Source organism: Oncorhynchus nerka, linkage group LG7 (assembly GCF_034236695.1).
Source record: "Oncorhynchus nerka isolate Pitt River linkage group LG7, Oner_Uvic_2.0, whole genome shotgun sequence".
Classification (NCBI taxonomy): Eukaryota; Metazoa; Chordata; class Actinopteri; order Salmoniformes; family Salmonidae; genus Oncorhynchus; species Oncorhynchus nerka.
In genome coordinates, this window is record NC_088402.1 from 47,199,057 (window position 1) to 47,217,650 (window position 18,594).

General features: G+C 41.8%; 1 protein-coding gene across 1 annotated transcript in view; it reads right to left on the reverse strand.

Moving 5' to 3' along the window:
• Positions 1–18,594, reverse strand: part of LOC115137205 (plectin-like) — a 106,002-nt gene that overhangs the window by 16,769 nt on the left and 70,639 nt on the right. The window contains exons 25-31 of the mRNA XM_029673366.2: positions 16,960–17,117; positions 8,605–8,783; positions 8,347–8,485; positions 7,601–7,957; positions 7,287–7,370; positions 7,083–7,187; positions 6,294–6,392 (exon numbers count right to left, since the gene is read on the reverse strand). Coding sequence (XP_029529226.2) covers positions 6,294–6,392; positions 7,083–7,187; positions 7,287–7,370; positions 7,601–7,957; positions 8,347–8,485; positions 8,605–8,783; positions 16,960–17,117 — 1,121 coding nt within the window. The remainder of the gene's footprint in view (positions 1–6,293; positions 6,393–7,082; positions 7,188–7,286; positions 7,371–7,600; positions 7,958–8,346; positions 8,486–8,604; positions 8,784–16,959; positions 17,118–18,594) is intronic.

An 18,594-nucleotide genomic window follows, 5' to 3' on the forward strand; every position in this document is an offset into this window, starting at 1 on the left:
GTCCTTGACTAGTCTCTCAAAGCACTTCATGATGACGGAAGTGAGTGCTATGGGGCGGTAGTCGTTTAGCTCAGTTACCTTAGCTTTCTTGGGAACAGGAACAATGGTGGCCCTCTTGAAGCATGTGGGAACAGCAGACTGGTATAGGGATTGATTGAATATGTCCGTAAACACACCAGCCAGCTGGTCTGCGCATGCTCTGAGGGTGCGGCTGGGGATGCCGTCTGGGCCTGCAGCCTTGCGAGGGTTAACACGTTTAAATGTTTTACTCACCTCGGCTGCAGTGAAGGAGAGGCCACATGTTTTCGTTGCAGGCCGTGTCAGTGGCACTGTATTGTCCTCAAAGCGGGCAAAAAAGTTATTTAGTCTGCCTGGGCGCAAGACATCCTGGTCCGTGACTGGGCTGGTTTTCTTCCTGTAGTCCGTAATTGACTGTAGACCCTGCCACATACCTCTTATGTCTGAGCCGTTGAATTGAGATTCTACTTTGTCTCTATACTGACGCTTAGCTTGTTTGATAGCCTTGCGGAGGGAATAACTGCACTGTTTGTATTCAGTCATGTTACCAGTCACCTTGCCCTGATTAAAAGCAGTGGTTCGCGCTTTCAGTTTCACGCGAATGCTGCCATCAATCCACGGTTTCTGGTTAGGGAATGTTTTAATCGTTGCTATGGGAACGACATCTTCAACGCACGTTCTAATGAACTCGCACACCGAATCAGCGTATTCGTCAATGTTGCTGTCTGATGCAATACGAAACATATCCCAGTCCACGTGATGGAAGCAGTCTTGGAGTGTGGAATCAGCTTGGTCGGACCAGCGTTGGACAGACCTCAGCGTGGGAGCTTCTTGTTTTAGCTTCTGTTTGTAGGCAGGGATCAGCAAAATGGAGTCGTGGTCAGCTTTTCCGAAAGGAGGGCGGGGCAGGGCCTTATATGCGTCGCGGAAGTTAGAGTAACAATGATCCAAGGTTTTTCCCGCCCTGGTTGCGCAGTCGATATGCTGATACAATTTAGGGAGTCTTGTTTTCAGATTAGCCTTGTTAAAATCCCCAGCTACAATGAATGCAGCCTCCGGATAAATGGATTCCAGCTTGCAAAGAGTCAAATAAAGTTCGTTCAGAGCCATCGATGTGTCTGCTTGGGGGGGAATATATACGGCTGTGATTATAATCGAAGAGAATTCTCTTGGTAGATAATGCGGTCTACATTTGATTGTGAGGTATTCTAAATCAGGTGAACAGAAGGATTTGAGTTCCTGTATGTTTCTGTCATCACACCATGTCTCGTTAGCCATAAGGCATACGCCCCCGCCCCTCTTCTAACCAGAAAGTTGTTTGTTTCTGTCGGCGCGATGCGTGGAGAAACCCGCTGGCTGCACCGCCTCCGATAGCGTCTCTCCAGTGAGCCATGTTTCCGTGAAGCAAAGAACGTTACAGTCTCTGATGTCCCTCTGGAATGCTACCCTTGCTCGGATTTCATCAACCTTGTTGTCAAGAGACTGGACATTCGCGAGAAGAATGCTGGGGAGTGGTGCACGATGTGCCCGTCTCCGGAGTCTGACCAGAAGACCGCCTCGTTTCCCTCTTTTACGGAGTCGTTTTTTTGGGTCGCCGAATGGGATCCATTCCGTTGTCCTGTTTGAAAGGCAGAACACCGGGTCCGCTTCGTGAAAGTCATATTCTTGGTCGTACTGATGGTGAGTTGACGCTGATCTTATATTCAGTAGTTCCTCTCGACTGTATGTAATGAAACCTAAGATGACCTGGGGTACTAATGTAAGAAATAACACGTAAAAAAAAAAAAATGCATAGTTTCCTAGGAACGCGAAGCGAGGCGGCCATCTCTGTCGGCGCCGGAAGTAGAGACATTATACCTCTGGATAACATGAAAACAGCCGTTACTGACACCGGCCATATTCAACTGGTGTTATACACACGTCACGTAATGTTTGCTAACGAGCCAGCCAGCTAACATTAGCTAGTTAAGCAACAATGAACAAAGTGCCAACAACGAACAAAGTGCCAACATTAATAAAAAAATACATATATTTAACTAGGCAACAAACTAACTAAGAACAAATTCTTGTTTACAATGACGGCCTACACCGGCCAAACCCAGACAACACTGGGCCAATTGTGTGCCGCCCTATGGGACTCCCAATTACATCCGGTTGTGATACAGCCTGGATTCGAACCAGGGTGTCTGTAGTGATGCCTCTAGTACTGAGATGCAGTGACTTAGACCGCTGCTCCACTCGGGAGCCACATTAGGTTCTAACTAGAAAAGAAAACAGCTCTGGGAAATGAATAATAACGTCCGCTAGGGAGCCAGCCAGCTAACGTTAGCTAGCTAGCTAACAGTACACCTTAGCTTAAGACATATACAGTGGGGCAAAAAAGTATTTAGTCAGCCACAAATTGTGCAAGTTCTCCCACTTAAAAAGATGAGAGAGGCCTGTAATTTTCATCATAGTTACACTTCAACTATGACAGACAAAATGAGAAAAAAAATCCAGAAAATCACATTGTAGGATTTTTTATGAATTTATTTGCAAATTATGATGGAAAATAAGTATTTGGTCCCCTACAAACAAGCAAGATTTCTGGCTCTCACAGACCTGTAACTTCTTCTTTAAGAGGCTCCTCTGTCCTCCACTTGTTACCTGTATTAATGGCACCTGTTTGAACTTGTTATCAGTATAAAAAACACCTGTCCACAACCTCAAACAGTCACACTCCAAACTCCACTATGGCCAAGACCAAAGAGCTGTCAAAGGACACCAGAAACAAAATTGTAGACCTGCACCACTTGGTTTGAAGAAATCAACTGTGGGAGCAATTATTAGGAAATGGAAGACATACAAGACCACTGATAATTTCCCTCGATCTGGGGCTCCACGCAAGATCTCACCCCGTCGGGTCAAAATTATCACAAGAACGGTGAGCAAAAATCCCAGAACCACACGGGGGGACCTAGTGAATGACCTGCAGAGAGCTGGGACCAAAGTAACAAAGCCTACCATCAGTAACACACTACGCCGCCAGGGACTCAAATCCTGCAGTGCCAGACGTGTCCCCCTGCTTAAGCCAGTACATGTCTAGGCCCGTCTGAAGTTTGCTAGAGAGCATTTGGATGATCCAGAAGAAGATTGGGAGAATGTCATATGGTCAGATGAAACCAAAATATAACTTTTTGGTAAAAACTCAACTCGTCGTGTTTGGAGGACAAAGAATGCTGAGTTGCAGGAGCATTCTTTAACCCATAGCTAGCTAGCTAGATAAACAATGCACCTAATGCACCTAGCTAGCTAGCAACATTTAAGATCACATACATCACATAACGTTAGCTAACAAATCCAGCCAGGTAACGTTAGCTGGTTAAACAACAACAAACAAAGTGCCAACAATGTCACAGTGCTGGGAGCTAACCAACCAGGGCCAATGTTAGCTAGCTAGCATTAGGCTTTAACTAGAAAAGAAAATGCCTCTGGGAAACAAATAATAACTGAATGAATAATAACGTCAGCTAGGGAGCCAGTCAGCTAACGTTAGCTAGCTAGCTAACAGTACACTTTAGCTTGACATGAAACCACTTTCTGTCAAAATTACAAACGTGTAATATCTAAAAATGTAGCTAGCTATCGCTAGACTATCTCACCTGTATACATCATCATGCCTGATGGACGCGTCTCCCTGTCAGGAATGCCATACCACAGTTGCCCTTAGTTTGAAAATGTAATCTGGAGACAGCTGTTTTCTCCATCTCTTTAGCTATCATACTCATATTTCAAAACTTGATCCTCCAGAAAGTGGAAAGCAACACTTATGCAGCTCCACTACACAATACCTAAAAAAAAAGGCTGTGTTCGACAGGATTACCAACACATACTGATGAGCTCAAATAGACAGAAGCCTTCAATATGGCAGACCAATCCAAACTCCTCTCTCGGCATGTCCAGCCCACTCATTATCTCAGTCAATCATGGCTAGTGGTAAGGTTTGCCTCCTTTTTCTGTGGCTTAACTAACAAGGCTCATCATTTAACAATTGTTTTCTTATTTACAAGTTTGTTTGGCACATGAAAGTTCACATGTACGAGAAGGCATTTCTGCCAAAAAAAACACATTAGTTGCGCTTAGTTTCCTGAATCGGGTCAAATTTTGTTACGTTACAGCCTTATTTAAAAAATAATAATAATAATTAAACTCAGCAATCTACAACCACAATACCCCATAATGACAAAGCATGAACAGGTTTTTAGAAACTTGATTGATTCAATGGATTGGACATGATTTGGAAAGGCAGACACCTGTCTATATACAGTCCCACAGTTGTCAGAGAAAAAACCAAGCCATGAGGTCAAAGGAATTGTCTGTAGAGTTCAGAGACAGGATTGTGTCAAGGCACAGCTAAGGGGAAGGGTACATTTCTGCAGCATTGAAGGTTTCCAAGAACTGAGCAATCATGGGAGAAGGGCCTTGGTCAGAGAGGTGACCAAGAACCCGATGGTCACTCTGAAAGAGCTCCAGAGTTCCTCTGTGGAGATGGGAGGACCTTTCAGAATGACAGCCATCTCTGCAGCACTCCACCAATCATGCCTTTATGCTAGAGCGGCCAGATGGAAGCCACTTCCTCAGTAAAAGGCACATGACAGCCGCTTTGAGTTTTCCAAAAGGCATCTAAAGGACTCTTGGACCACGAGAAACAAGATTCTCTGGTCTGATGAAACCAAGATTGAACTCTTTGGCCTGAATGCCAACCTTCACGTCTGGAGGAAACCAGGCACCACACATCACCTGCCCAATACCATCCCTACGGTGAAGCATGGTGATGGCAGCATCATGCTGAGGGCTTGTTTTTCAGCGGCAGGGACTGGGAGACTAGTCAGGATCGAGGGAAAGATGAACAGAGCAAAGAGAGATCCTTGATGAAAATCTGCTCCCAAGCGCTCAGGACCTCTGACTGGGTTAAAAGGTTCACTTTCCAACAGGACAACAACCCTAAAAACACACAGCCAAGACAACGCAGGAGTGGCTTGAATGTCTCTGAATGTCCTTCAGTGGCCCAGCTAGAGCCCAGACTTGAACCCGATCTAACATCTCTGGAGAGACCTGAAAATAGCTGTACAGCGATGCTCCCCATCCAACCTGACAGAGGTTGAGAGGATCTGCAGAGAAGAATTGGAGAAACTCTCCATATACAGGTGTGCCAAGATTGTAGCGTCATACCCAAGAAGACACGAGGCTGTAATCGCTGCCAAAGGTGCTTCAACAAAGTACTGAGTAAAGGGTCTGAATACTTATGTAAATGTTAAATTTCCGTTTAAAAAAAAAAGACATATGCAAACTTTCTAAAAACATGTTTGAACTTTGTTATTATGGAGTATTGTGTGTAGATTTATGAGTAAACATTTTTTTTAATACATTTTAGAATAAGGCTGTAACGTAACAAAATTGTATGCTAAAAAAGTTATAATGTTTTTGAGCACACAATTTATTTTATACAGTCATTTTTGCTCATCTTTATCATGGTTGTCAATAATGTCGGAACCTAAATGTATTTCAAATGAATAAATATTCGTTATCTAGGGACAGAAATGTTTGCTATTTGCTTTGAGAAAATAATCCCATACTTAATGTATGGCTCACATAGTGAGACTTTACATTGCAACAACACTATTGAAATCTTGAATAGCATAATGCAGTTGAGGTATTTTTCCTTGTTTTTTCTTGTAGTAACCATTTCATCTTTCATTACTAAAATCAAATAAGAATCAATCAAAGAACACGTTCAATGTACTGACTTGGCTACTACTCTTGAACTTTACCTTGGACTAAGATTGTATTATATTTTACCTTCTTCAAATTCAATCCACCATGTTTTAAAATTGGAAATAAACTTGAAAGGACAGAAGCAGAGAAATAATAATGTGCAAAGACCATGCAAAGTGTATTACCCACAGAGGCTAAGTTCCAAAAATGGGGATTTGATGTCTTCACTATTATTGTACAATGTAGAAAATAGTAAAGAATTAAGAAAAACTGGTGAACTGGTGTTCTGACTGGTGCTATATACTGACAAGGATATATTTGATTTTCCATAAAGAGAGTGTTATAGCCTGCGTATGTGAGCCTGTTCGTGCCATCATGCCACTCCTTGACATGCCACAAAATGTTTGGCATGGAAAAGAGTTGACATGATAGCACAAACAGATCTTGGACCAGGATATTGTTGTTATGGTTAGTGGATAAGCAGGGAGCTGCTGCCTATTTTCAATCTGTCCCTCAATTACCTCCTCATCCTCAAGTCGGTGCTGTGTCTCCATTATAAACTTGATGTACTGGCTGGTCAGAGTCATCAATTCACTGTAGCGGGTTCTCAGAGTCACATACTGAAAGACAATTCCAGATGTTTAAAGTCCTGAAACAATTGTGAATAATGATCATACCTCCAAGACATGCTAGCCTCTCACCATAACAATAACAGGAGAGGTTAGCATTTTTGGGGGGTATGATATTTATGCCTGCATTCATCATTATTCACGACTAATTCAAGATTATCCATAATCATGGTAGCATCCACATTAATGTAGAAGTGTTAGAAACATTCTTATTCTTATTTACAATAAAAGTGATTCCAAAATGACACAAGACATTATTTACCATTCATTTCTATTGGGCAAAAAATAAGCTGAAACACAACTAAAACAAACAGCAAATGCATCCAACAAGTTTGTAGAGTCACTAGCTTAATGTAATTATTGTGTGCTAGGAATATGTGGCCAAATACTACATTTCTGACTGTTGATGATGGACTACTTTAATACACATATAATTTCTCCCAATACCTTTGATCCCCTAAAACTATGTACAAAACCTGCTGCCATTTCTAAACGGTTCACCCAATATGGATGAAAATACACTCATATTAAAGCTGTCAGTCTGCACCTTTATTTCATAATCATTGTTTAATTAAAACTGTCCCAATACTTTTGCAGCTCACTGTAATTGTAAACAACTTTAAAGCTACTGAAGCTGTAAAAGACTATTAAATAAATTCCCCATCATGTCTATATGTCTACCTCTTGGATGATATTGTCAGATGCACACTCCATTTTGGTTTTCTTTAGGGGCGAAGCCAGAGGTGTCCTCAGAGCTTTGTACGTCAACAACTGAAGCTCATAGTCCTGGGGAAAACACATTGACATAATATACAAATATCATTGATGCAACAAATCATCATTTGCATAATCTTATTTTAAGTGACATCTGATCTGCATACGCACCTTGACCGCATCAATATATGATCTTGCATGTTTTTGACACTCCTCAACCTTATCTTTGTTTTTCTCAATCTCTTCTAGGAGTTTCTGCAATAATAAAAGATTGTAAAACTGAAAAACCGAGTCTTGATAACGTAACATTACATTACATTCCATCATCGAGCTAAGAATCTTCAGCTCCCCTATTTGTAATGGAAGCCTCCTGATACCTAGTCCTGGGTGCCTCACATCGATGGTGGATTAGGTGAGTTTCCCTGTTACTATGTAAAACACTGAGCATCTTGGTAGAATTATTATTATTATCAGTTGTACAGTACCTTCTCCTGTGCCAACTGCTGCTTGAGGGCCTCGCTGTCACCGATGGGCACAGCCTGGATTTTCTCCTGCCTCTGCTTGGCATCATTGAGCCATCTGATGAGCCAGTCATAGCTCTCGCGGTAGGAGCGCATCTGCCTCCCCAGCAAGTCCAGCTCGCGTTGGCGCAGGTCTATCTGGGCGAACACGGCCTGCCAGCGCTCCTCTAGCACAGCCACTACTTGGCGAAAGTGTTCCAGCTCGGCATCGTGCTCGCTGTGGACCTGCGTCATCCGCTCGTTTACGACCATCGCCTTCTGCAGCTTTTCCTGGAGAGTGTCGAACGTATTCTGGTCATCCTCGGCCTCGCCAAGCATTGTCTACCAGAGAGAGAGAAGGAGAGAAAGAGAATAAGAGGGAGACAGAGAGCGAGTGAGAGAGTTAGAGTAAAAGAGAGAGAGTAGACAGAGAGAGAAAGCGAAAGATATATAAAGAGAGTATATATATATATATATATATATATATATATATATATATATATATATATATATATAGAGAGAGAGAGAGAGAGAGAGAGAGAGAGAGAGAGAGAGAGAGAGAGAGAGAGCGCAAGAAAGAGGGGGGGGAAGCAAGAAAGAGCGGGAGAGAGAGGAACATTGCTAGAAATGCATAGAAATCATTAAGTCACTGTCTGATAACCAGTCCATATGAAAGCATTGTCTACACACCAACGGATAGAATACAGTTAATTCTAACAGAGATACTGTACCTTTAGCTGGGTGCGGTAGTTCTCCACCTCTTTTTCGTCTGTTGGCATCTTGTTGACATCTCGTAAACGGGCTTCGTACTTTTTGAGGGTGTCCTCTACACCCTTTGTGCTGCGGATCACTATGTCGATGGTTTGCAGTCTAAACAAGGAGTGGTGTATAGTGTTAGCTGTGTGTGTATTATGATTCAGATAAACTATTTAGATTAAAGATGGTTTTGATATGCATGTAGTAACAATCAGAGTTAGCGAGGGACTCACTTGTCCAGGTACACGGAGGACAGGCTGTAGATGTGCTCCATCTTCTTCAGCGTAATATCCAGCTCAGAGCACAGTACTAGGGCGGAGCTGGACTGCTGAGCGGATGTCAGTACCTTCTGTGTCTTCTCAGCCACATTGGTCAGGTCTTTCTTCAAGTCCTCCAACACTGACTGGACTTTCTATGAGCAGAAAAGGGAATAATGGACCATAACTAGCCATTCCACCTGCAGTCTTTTTTTCATGGAGTTGCTAACAAGCAAAATAGGAAAACAAAGGTCTTCTGAAATTATTACGACAAGAATCGAGCAGATGTAACATACTACACAGCATGTCTGATCTAAAAATGTTAGTTTGCCCTTCTACTGTCTAACTTAATTTACTTGACACAAGGGAACTTGAAATAGTTTCCTAAACAATAACCCTCTGTTGAATGTGGCCTGGCTCTGTTTCAAATAGGCATGTTATCTATTTTGGGATGACAATTCATCACAGATCTACCATTAACTTCAGTCTGTTTACTTTGGGATTGGATGTGTGATTTACGGTAACCATTGCAGTGGCATGGTGACCCCCTGAATCTAAATTACATACAGTCATGTGAACAAATAAGTACACCCCCTGCAAAGTGTTTTTTATTTTGTTTTACATATTTGGACACCTGGATATTTGAGCTAAATTCCAACCAAAGGTAAACCAATTAACAAATCACTCACAAAAAAGTTAACTTTTATTGAAAAAAAGTCAGTATACCCCTACCTTTACCATGACATAAAATGGCAAAGATTTGAATCAGGTGCACCACAACAAGTGCAAATAATTAGAAAATCATTAGAGAGTAACTTGGGAAGGTCCAGAAACGTGGTCTGGTAACCATATGTGTGTGTGGTAACACATCATGCCAAAATCAAAAGACCTATCAAAGGCCCTTAGAAAAGGATTATTGATGCCCATGAGTCTGGGAGGGGTTAGATATCATTTTCCAAGCAATTCGAAGTACATCATTCCACTGTCAAACAGATCATCTACAAATGGAGAAAATTCCAGACCACTGGCAATCTACCTAGGACAGGTAGTCCCACAAAATTCAGCCCAAGAGCTGACCGAAAGATGCTCATGGAAGTCTCAAATAACCCCAGGGTAACATCAAGAGATTTACAGGCTTCTCTAGCCACAATCTATGACAACTGTCAGAAAGAGACTAACTTGGCCTACATGGGTGGTCAGGAAGGAAGAAACCTCTGGCAAGACTTGAAAATGGCTGTCTAGCAATGATCAACAATCAACTTGACAGAGCTTGAAGTATTTAAAAAACAATATTGGGAATATATATATATATATATATATATATATATATATATATATATATATATATTGTAAAATCCAGGTGTGCAAAGCTCTTACGCAAAAAGACTTACAGCTGTAATCACTGCCTGTAACATCTGTTTCCAACTCACACCCTCAAAAACGTAGATGCCCTGAACGCAGCTCACTTTCCAGCTCACACTCTCAAACACCTAGATCCCCATGAACGCAGCTCACGCTCCAGATCCCAATCAACGTAATTTTAATCACCTGGTCACACACCAAAATGTCATTATCACACACTATTTAGATCAGTTTTTTGCACCCAATCACTGTGAAGTATTGTTTGTTTTTGTGACGCGTCTTTCGGAGCGCTGGTTTCACTGTGATTTACTCCTCCGCGTATGATAGTTTTTGCCTGACTCACTAACAACGCCTTTTGCTATTCCCTGCCTGTAGTTTAGCCTATCGGATTTCCTGTTATCTACCTATTGCCTGATCTTACTAGCCTTTTCCCTGCCTGTACTGTTGCCCTTTTGGACCCCCTGTGTATGACCTTCTGCCTGCCCCTGGACCCAGCTATCTGCCTCCTCCTGTGGCCCTTTGCAATAAACATCGCCCTGCGCTTGAAACCAGCTCTGTCTCCCCTCGTGTTCATTACACCACCAAAGGTGCTTCTACAAAGTAGTGACTCAGGGTGTGAATATTTTACTTTTGGTGGGAAAATATATACTGTACACTACCGGTCAAAAGTTTTAGAACACCTACTCATTCAAGGTTCTTTTTTTTTGTTGTACTATTTTCCACACTGTAAAATACTGAAGACAACAAAACCATGAAATATCACATATGGAATTATGTAATCAAAAAAGTGTGAAACAAATCCAAATATATACTTGAGAATTCAAAGTAGCCACCCTTTGCCTTGATGACAGCTTTGCACACTCTTGCCATTCTCTCAACCAACTTCATCAGGTAGTCACATGGAATGCATTTCAATTAACAGGTGTGCTTTAAGATAATTTGTGGAATTTCTTTCCTTCTTAATTTGTTTGAGCCAATCAGTTGTGTTGTGACAAAGTAGGGGGGTATACAGAAGAAAGACATATTTGGTAAAAGACCAAGACCATAATATGGCAAGAACAGCTCAAATTAGCATCGACCTCCAGAAATCTTTTCAAACTTTATCCTATCTAGGTATTCCTTAAAGTGGGGTTTCAGGTGTCTCCGGAAGGTGGTGATTGACTCTGTCCTGGCGTCGTGAGGGGTGGAGTTTTGACAGCGGAACTGTTTCAGTGGTAGGGAGGCGAGGCAGGCCAGAGGGTGGATGACAGTCCAGCATTACTTTAAGACATGAAGGTCAGTCGATACGGAACATTTCAAGAACATTGAAAGTTTATTCAAGTGAGGTCTCAAAAACCATCAAGCACTATTATGAAACCATTTTATTTGTAAACTACACGGTAATGTAAAAGTAAAAAAAAAAAAAAATGTGATCCAATATGTAACATAGTACATGTATCATCATTTGGTTTTAATCCAGAGAAAAGTATAGAGATCCTCTGATGGTGTGGAGGGATTCTAATTGTGGATTTAAAAGAAAACATCAATCGAACAATAACACCTTTGTTTTTAAGCCCTGCATTTCTAATCCCTTCATATTATTGTTGGATCTGATTTTAACACCTAACATTAATAATAAATAGATATGCTGATATTTGACAAACTTACTTTACTCTTGACAGTTTTAAACTTTCTGAGATGTAGCCATTATTTACTATTTTACACCTATTTTACACATAACTTTAACCAATTGTATACGAGATTCTCAAATTGAAATATTCCAGGTATTTATACACTGCTCAAAAAAATAAAGGGAACACTTAAACAACACAATGTAACTCCAAGTCAATCACACTTCTGTGAAATCAAACTGTCCACGTAGGAAGCAACACTGATTGACAATACATTTCACATGCTGTTTTGCAAATGGAATAGACAACAGGTGGAAATTATAGGCAATTAGCAAGACACCTCCAATAAAGGAGTGGTTCTCCAGGTGGTAACCACAGACCACTTCTCAGTTCCTATGCTTCCTGGCTGATGTTTTGGACACTTTTGAATGCTGGCGGTGCTTTCACTCTAGTGGTAGCATGAGACGGAGTCTACAACCCACACAAGTGGCTCAGGTAGTGCAGCTCATCCAGGATGGGACATCAATGCGAGCTGTGGCAAGAAGGTTTGCTGTGTCTGTCAGCATAGTGTCCAGAGCATGGAGGCGCTACCAGGAGACAGGCCAGTACATCAGGAGACGTGGAGGAGGCCGTAGGCGAGAATATGGAGGGCTGTGCAGCCCCCCAAAGAAATGCCAACCCACACCATAACTGACCCACCGCCAAACCGGTCATGCTGCAGGATGTTGCAGGCAGCAGGACGTCCCCCACAGCGTCTCCAGACTCTGTCACATCTGTCACATGTGCTCAGTGTGAACCTGCTTTCATCTGTGAAGAACACAGGGCGCCAGTGGCGAATTTGCCAATCTTGGTGTTCTCTGGCAAATTCCAAACGTCCTGCACAGTGTTGGGCTGTAAGCACAACCCCCACCTGTGGACGTCGGGCCCTCATACCACCCTCATGGAGTCTGTTTCTGACCGTTTGAGCAGACACATGCACATTTGTGGCCTGCTGGAGGTCAGTTTGCAGGGCTCTGGCAGTGCTCCTCCTGCTCCTCCTTGCACAAAGGCGGAGGTAGCGGTCCTGCTGCTGGGTTGTTGCCCTCCTACGGCCTCCTCCACGTCTCCTGATGTACTGGCCTGTCTCCTGGTAGCGCCTCCATGCTCTGGGCACTACGCTGACAGACACAGCAAACCTTCTTGCCACAGCTCGCATTGATGTGCCATCCTGGATGAGCTGCACTACCTGAGCCACTTGTGTGACAGTCCACCTGGCCGTGCTGCTGCTCCAGTTTCAACGGTTCTGCCTTATTATTATTGGACCATGCTGGTTATTTATGAACATCTTGGCCATGTTCTGTTATAATCTCCACTCGGCACATCCAGAAGAGGACTGGCCACCCCACATATAGCCTGGTTCCTCTCTAGGTTTCTTCCTAGGTTTTGGCCTTTCTAGGGAGTTTTTCCTAGCCACCGTGCTTCTACACTTCGTTGCTTGTGGTTTGGGGTTTTAGGCTGGGTTTCTGTACAGCACTTTGAGATATCAGCTGATCTACGTAGGGCTATATAAATTAATTTGATTTGATTTGTGGGTTGTAGACTCCATCTCATGCTACCACTAGAGTGAAAGCACCGGCAGCATTCAAAAATGACCAAATTATCAGCCAGGAAGCATAGGAACTGAGAAGTGGTCTGTGGTCACCACCTGCAGAACCACTCCTTTATTGGGGGTGTCTTGCTAATTGCCACCTGTTGTCTATTCCATTTGCACAGCAGCATGTGAAATTTATTGTCAATCAGTGTTGCTTCCTAAGTGGACAGTTTGATTTCACAGAAGTGTGATTGACTTGGAGTTACATTGTGTTGTTTAAGTGTTCCCTTTATTTCTTTGAGCAGTGTATATTTCACTCCCCCCCAGTCCTTTTCATCTAAAATTTTAGCCAGGTAAATACTAACTGTCTTTCCTTATCTGTAAGCCATTACAATTATAACTAGCTATATTTATTTCAGCATTTACCATTTATTTATTTTTACCTTTATTTAACTAGAAAAGTCAATTAAGAACAAATTCTTATTTTCAATGACTGCCTCGTGGGTTAACTGCCTGTTCAGGGGCAGAACGAGAGATTTGTACCTTGTCAGCTCGGGGGTTTGAACTTCCAACCTTCCAGTTACTAGTCCAACACTCTAACCACTAGGCTACCCTGCCGCCCCAGGAAGGATAATGAAGTACACGTTACAAATCTATTTATCATTCAGAGGGGTTGGGTTAAATGTGGAAGACACATTTCAGTTGAATGCATGCAGATGTACAACTGACTAGGTATCCCCCTTTCCCTTTCCGTTTAATATATATTTGTAAACTCACCATTAAATGTACCACAGTGATTGAGTGTCCATATAGCTATACCATGATATTTGCATTGCTACTAAATTAACCTCCAATTGTTCCTCACTATTACACCCGCTAAAACCCCTCCCCATCCCAAGTTGGGTTGTCATCTCAGTGACCGGCAAACCACCCCTGTCCCCCCGGATACCAAGGCCCCGAAAGATCAGGGCCAATCCTTCGAAAAGAGCAGAGAGTGTCACCTACAGAACAGAAGCAGAATCAGCCACCAAAAGCATTTCCATCGCCCTCACCTGTATTTGTATTATATATAGCTATTAAGAAATAAAACATCCTGCTTATCTTAATTTTCATAAATAACAATTCATATTTGTCATAATGTAGGTGGTTCATGCAAAGGATTGTTACCTCTTATCAGGATTGACATTACAAAAATTACATTTTGACAAGCAATTATTATCTTAGCAAACAATTATTGTGATTCATCCTATATTGTTCCTAACATCTTTACTCCCTAGCAACAGTTGTGTGACACACACACACACACACACACACACACACACACACACACACACACACACACACACACACACACACACACACACACACACACACACACACACACACACACACACACACACAACCCCTTTCCCCCACAAACAACCATAAACACAGATGCTAAACAGTTGTTCCATCCCAGATCCCAAATCAAGAAGGGACTTGATTTATAAATACATATGCAGTTGAGAGATTTAATTAACCATTGTCAAGTCCTAGGTGATGGAGATCAGATACACCCCCTTCCCCTGAAACACCCACACGCTGGTTCCCCGTTGTGACCCTATTCCAAAGCATCTCTGCAGTCAGACCGTTGATGATGATTTTGTGCCACCAGGGCCACAACAATATGCCCCCTCTCTGAATGTCCGAGTGTGACCCCCTCCCCATGGGTTACTGCAGCTAGTGTTGCCAGCACTGCCACTGCCTGGGTGGGGACCACCAACCGGCTAGGTACAAGGTTGTCAAGGTTTTCATTAGCAGCTTTCTGATTTTCCTTCTATGTTATGCTCTCCTATCAGTAGGCTTTGGCTTTGTAGGACCAACCCTGCCAGGCAGGCTCAGAATCTTGAGGGGGCGGTGCTGCTTTAGTAGGTCTCTGACCACATTCATCTTTCTGATTTGGCTGCGTATAGGCTACTTACAGTAGGCCCATAAAATAGATAAGAACTTCTCCTTATTGTATGGGTCACTCATTTGGGTGTCTAGGGTATAGGGTTGTGGATCATTCCACCATGACAGTAAATACATCAACTATATTAATAATTTATTTTAAAATGTGTATCCCATATCTGCACAAAATTGAAAGCTCTCTCTCACAACCCCTGTTCACAAACACACATGGGCTCTGGGATTTGCTGCCCCTATCCTTTTTCACTTAACTCCACACTTTTCCAAACACAAAAACACACCCCACCTTCCATCAAAATACACATACCCACATACTGTGCCTTCTATGTCCTCTGTGTTTTATCTCTTCCATGTTGATTCAGTACTTTTGTGTTCCAGTTCCTTTATATTTCATGATGTATTATTTCACTAATGATCCTTTCTTCTAATGATGTCTTATCAATTTATTAAATACTGTAAATGGAAAGTCTAAAACATTTTTTCCCCCAATATTCCCTAACTAGAAGAGTATAGTGTAGTTGTAGTTTATTTCTTTAACAATTGTTGTATTTTATTGCTTTTCTATATATGTTTTATTACAATCTCTATCATGGCTAGTTTTGGGTCTTCCATTATTCGACGACTCTATGGGAACTTTGAAATATTTCGAATAGCCTTGGAGTAGTTTTTGTGTCTCGGAACATTTGGTTATCAATATACAGTTTGTCGACTACGAGAGCTACACTTTTTCCTTTCAATCTATTTTCCTTGAAGATTGGGTACAGAACTTTGCGCCGTTCTGCAATTTCCTTCGGGAACTGATCATTCATGTCTATTTTCGTGCCAGCAAGCCTTTTACCCAGTCTTTTAACTATTATTTTATCTTTAAAGAAAGCAAATTTGGCAACGATTGGCCGCTCATATCTCTGTCCGAAACGGTGTACACGTTCCAAGAACTTCTCCTTCTTTCTCTTGGAACCAGTAAGTACCAGATGTTCTATCATGGATCTAGTCTGTATGTCAAGTAAGGCTTCTCTCAAAAATATGTTTTCCTTTTTAAGTTCATTAACGTTGGTTTCAATCTTGTTGACTGTCCCTTTTAGCCTGTTTGTTTCTTTCTCCAATGTCACAGTTTTTTCATCACTCATCTTGAGCCTTGCCTTCAACTCCTTTATATCCTTACTGACTCATTTGAGTGTGCCCAATTTGTCATTTATCGATTTTAACAGATCAGTTCCCACCCTTACCATTCCCGGTTGTGAAAAGCGTAAAATATCTGTGTCAGTCGAAGAGTCACGTTTTCTTTCGGGATTGGTTCTCCTTTTTTACTCTCCGTCATGTTTGGGTATTGCTTGTTTTGGTAATATTTGTCGATAAATTTCTCTAGCGTTACGATTTGTTTTGTGTTGTTATCCAGATTGAAGGTTATTACCCACCAGTTTGTGATGTGTTAATATTTAGTCTAACTTACCGATATTGAATATTACGTTTTGATCTTGAGGTGATCTACACTACTGTGTTCAGTCCACCATCTTGCTCAATCTAGGGTGTGAATACTTATGTAAATGAGCTATTTCTGTATTTCATTTTCAATACATTTGCAAAAAAATCTAAAAAACATGTTTTCACTTTGTCATTATGGGGTAGGGTGTAGATGTGTGAGAAAAACATATTTAATCTATTTTGAATTCCGACTGTAACACAACAGAATATGGAATGAGTCAAGATATATGAATAATTTCTGAAGGAACTGTATTTTTGTGTCGACCACAGGAAGACTAGCTGATGCATGTGCAACAGCTAATGGAGATCCTAATAAAGAAAACAAAACAATGTCACTTAGGGGTGAAGTCACTGCAGTACCTTCTGCTCAGTGGTCCTCTGGGCGCAAGCCATGAGCGGGTTCTTGTCCACGGGCTGACGCAGACGTGTAACAGTGCGAGTCTCACAGATCTCCAGCTTCAGACGCAGGTCCTTGATCTTGGTCAGGTAGCTCAGGCACTCAGATTCTTCTTCCTCACCTGAACAGAATGGAGAAACCATTACAAAGGTGTATAAAAATATTAATTTACAGCTCAAGAGGACCAGAATCCCAGATCATAAAATAGTGCTCTGATCGCTGATTAACCTCTTAGACTATAACACAGTGTTAAGAACCTCAATGAACCGTAAAGGAAATCACCTCATTCCCTTAATATTGAATAATACAAAGAGCATATTTTTGCTTAAAATGATCAGCTTACATGGGTTGCATCCCAAATGGAACTGTATTCCTTATATAGCGCACTACTTTGGACCAGGGTTCATCTCACAGCAAGAATTGGCAAATCTGGTGCAGTCCATGAGGAGGACATGCACTGCAGTACTTAATGCAGCTGGTGGCCACACCTGATACTGACTGTTACTTTTGATTTTGACCCCCCCCCCTTTGATCAGGGACACATTATTCCATTTATGTTAGTCACATGTCTGTGGAACTTGTTCAGTTTATGTCTCAGTTGTTGAATCTTGTTATGTTCATACAAATACTTACACATGTTAAGTTTGCTTAAAATAAACGCAGTTGACAGTTTCTTTTTTTTTGCTGAGTTTATGTCATTTGTTCTTTTACTTGTGAGACACAGCTGAGTGAGCATAATCATTTGCTTCTTTTATTTTACTTGACTGATGGCCTGCATCTGATGGTCAGTCTGAGGGGAGGGAGCAGCGGTGAGGCTCTGCCTCTCACCCTATTCATCGTCCCTCCCCTCTCCCTCCCTCCGCTGAGAAAAGGGGACAATGTCTTCCACTTCCTTATTTATGCCTCATTCACCAATTCATCTTATTACTCATAATAACAACAACGCAAGCTTATCGAAACACTTTGCTACTCATTCATCGCAGCGTGAGTGGAAGTAGGGAGATTGAGCATTTCATGGCTTATAAAAGTGTTGAACAAAATGTTGACTGTGGTGAATAACAACTTAAACACTAACTTACACATAAAAACAACAGCTTCTTTGCTGTATTTGTTGAGTCTCTCTCTAGTCATAGATTTAAACGTTTATAAATCTCACAGTATCAACTTTGCTGTGTGCTCGAGGATTATTTTAAGTCAATGGCTCAAGGAAACTGCAGACACAGTTGTCTGAGCTACCTGATTGGCCCGTGGTAGTCCTATAGGTGCACGTGATTTGCTTTCTGGGCCTGCCGAATAGGTGGAGTTTTACCTTCAGACACATGTAATGATTCAAAATGGGAACACATTGCCTTCTCGGCACTAGGGCTGATGAATCAAGTGCACCTACCGCCAACAGCGCAAAATTATATATATCCAGGTGAAAGCTATGATCCCTTATTGATGTCATTAAATCCACTTCAATCAGTGTAGATGAAAGGGAGGAGAGAGGTTAAAGAAGGATTTTTAAGCCTTGAGACAATTGAGACATGTATTATGTGTGTGTGCCATTCAGAGGGTAAATGGGCAAGACAAAAGATTTAAGTGCCTTTGAACAAGTT